General features: G+C 52.7%; 1 protein-coding gene across 1 annotated transcript in view; it reads left to right on the top strand.

Annotated features, from left to right (window-relative positions):
• Window positions 1-2,561: 2,561 nt before the first annotated feature.
• Window positions 2,562-2,635, top strand: part of PDCD7 (programmed cell death 7) — a 9,377-nt gene continuing 9,303 nt past the window's right edge. Inside the window, exon 1 of the mRNA XM_015412011.1 lies at window positions 2,562-2,621. Coding sequence (XP_015267497.1) covers window positions 2,562-2,621 — 60 coding nt within the window. The remainder of the gene's footprint in view (window positions 2,622-2,635) is intronic.

Here is a 2,635-nt window from a genome sequence, read left to right as displayed (position 1 = left end):
AAAACAGGGGGGGGGGGGGGATTTCTCCACAGTAGGTGATTAGAGTAAAAGGCTAGCTGCTCCTTTTTAAAAAGGCTGTGACTCAGCCATTGCGGATGCTAGTGGGAATATTTGGTTCTCGAACGAGGGGTTCTTAATCCATTAGTCACACTGAAGCAGTGAAAACATTCCAATACAGCGTGATTGTGCCATGGCCAAAGAATTCTTCCTAACTTCAAAAGTTATAAAAGCATTCTTCTCCCTTCTTCTCCATGATGCTATGATACATTTATACCCCAGCTTATGTCATCTCTACATCTCTTCCATTCCACCAGTTACATAGCGCGGCAGCTCAGTGCATCCAGTCGTCTGCAGGAAGTTTGCTCGCCTAGCTTGTAGTGTGCTGTGCATGTCTAAGAATATTTCCCCACGTTCTTGGGGTCTTTGCCTACTGATAAGAGCTGTGCTCAGCTGACTGAAACTGCTTCTGAAAGCTTCCGGCTGTTCCGCCAGCTCCTAGGGCCCAAGAGTTCATTCCCAAGCAAGCAGACCAAACCGCATTATAAAATGGTGTTAGTCCCCAGGGGTCATTTCGTAGAAAAAGAGGTGCAGGAGCTCATTTGCATACGCCACACCCCCTGACATCACCGGAAGTGTGTCAGAAGGCAACCCCCCCCGCTGAGGTCCCCACTGGACTCTTTTGGATTGCTAGCTATTGGGGGGGGGGACACACAGATCTGTCCTCACAGAGGAGGGAGAGCTTGTACCTGAATAAAACTTGGTCTTAAAGGGGCCACTGGACTGTTTTGAATTGCTGGCTATGGGGTGGGGGCACAGATCTGCCCTCACAGAGGAGGAAGAGCTTGTACCTGAATAAAACTTGGTCTTAAAGGTGCCACTGGACTGTTTTGGATTGCTAGCTATTGGGGGGGGACACACACAGATCTGTCCTCACAGAGGAGGGAGAGCTTGTACCTGAAGGCGGGATGGGGGGGCTCTGCAACTTACCTGGCTGCTTCTTGCACCTCGTGGCCCAATTGAGGGCTGCTGGGAGCAGGGGGCGGGGCTTGTTGTATGTGCCTGCCCCCTGGGCTCCTTACTGCCGGAGCTCCGCTCCTGTGCGCTCCCGCAGGAAATGACCCATGGTCCTGTTAAAGGATCATTTTTTCTTCAGTGGGATAACTATCAAAGGCATGCTTGATACTCTGTTGTTACCTTGAGAAAAGTATCTTAACCTGGCCTCCAACTGCTTGTTGAGGTTGTTCTTGGAGTAGCATGGAGCTTTATGTCATTTATACCACACCTTTCTCCCAAATGGAGACCCAGAGAGGCTTAAGACATGTTATCTTCTCCTGCATTTTAGCCTCATAACAATCCTGTGAGGTAGGTCAGGTCTTGAGCGTGTGTGACTGGCCCAAGGTCACCCAACAAGTTTCCACAACTGTGCAGAGAGCTGAATCTGAGTTCTCATAGATCCTAGTCTGACACTAACCACTACACCACAAAGTTTGAGTCCAGTGACACCTTTAAGACCAACAAAGTTTGATTCTGGGTATAAGCTTTCGTGGGCATGCACGCTACATAAGATACAACATAGCACTACAGAGGCTACATAACAGATACATAGTGTGCATGCACGTTGCGCGCGCACAGAATTAAACCTTGTTGGTCTTAAAGGTGTTCTTTTGCTTTGGACCAACATGGCCACCAGCCTGAACTCACTACACCATAGTATCTTTCCTTTTAAAATGCAGGGGTCATTTCCTGCGGGAACGCACAGGAGCAGAGTTCCGACAGTAAGGAGCCCAGGGGCCGGGCACATGCAACAAGCCCTGCCCACTGCTCCCAGCAAGAGGAGCAAGAAGCAGCCAGGTAAGTTGCAGAGCCCCCCCCCCCCCCTTCCGGCACAAGACCCCCTTTGCAGATCTGCACGTCCCCCCCACAGCTAGCAATCCAAAACAGTCCAGTGGAGCCTGAGCGGTGGGTGTTGCCTTCTGACACACTTCCGGTGATGTCAGGGGGTGTGGCATATGCAAATAAGTTATGCTAATGAGCTGCACCTCTTTTTCTACGAAATGACCCCTTTTAAAATGCATGCATTAAGGGGATAGATTGAGGTGGGTAGCCCTGTCTGAGTGAAGCGGCAGAACAAAGTTTTGAGTCCGGTGGCACCTTGTAAGACCAACAAAGCTTTATTCTGGGTACAAGCTTCCATGCGCATCGTGTAGACACACACACTGTCGTATCTGAAGAAGTGTGCATGCACGCGAATCAAACGTCGGTGGTCTCCAAGGTGGCAACGGGACTCCCACCTCGTCCTGCCGCTTCAACAGGCAATAGCGTTCCCCCCTCCCCGCAGTACACAATGGTGCAGTCCGTTTTGCCAAAACCCCCCTAATAGTCCCACCCTAATCCTCCTCCTGTTCAGCTCGTTAGCCAGAACGGGGCCGTGCGCTCCTCCGACCCGGCAGGGGCCACTGTCGCTTCGTCCTACTTCCTCTCCTAACCGGAAGTGGCCGTTGCGGGGGGCGACCACCGCCACCACCGCTCGGCTTCTCGGCCTAGGCCTCGCCGCCCCCGCGATGTCGCAGCCGCCGCCGCCGCCGTTCCCCTCGCGCTTCCCGCCGCGCTGCTTCCCGCCCGCGGGGCCCCCTCC

Source organism: Gekko japonicus, unplaced genomic scaffold (assembly GCF_001447785.1).
Source record: "Gekko japonicus isolate JY-2015 unplaced genomic scaffold, Gekko_japonicus_V1.1 scaffold864, whole genome shotgun sequence".
Classification (NCBI taxonomy): domain Eukaryota; kingdom Metazoa; phylum Chordata; class Lepidosauria; order Squamata; family Gekkonidae; genus Gekko; species Gekko japonicus.
This window is presented reverse-complemented; position numbering and strand designations above follow the sequence as displayed.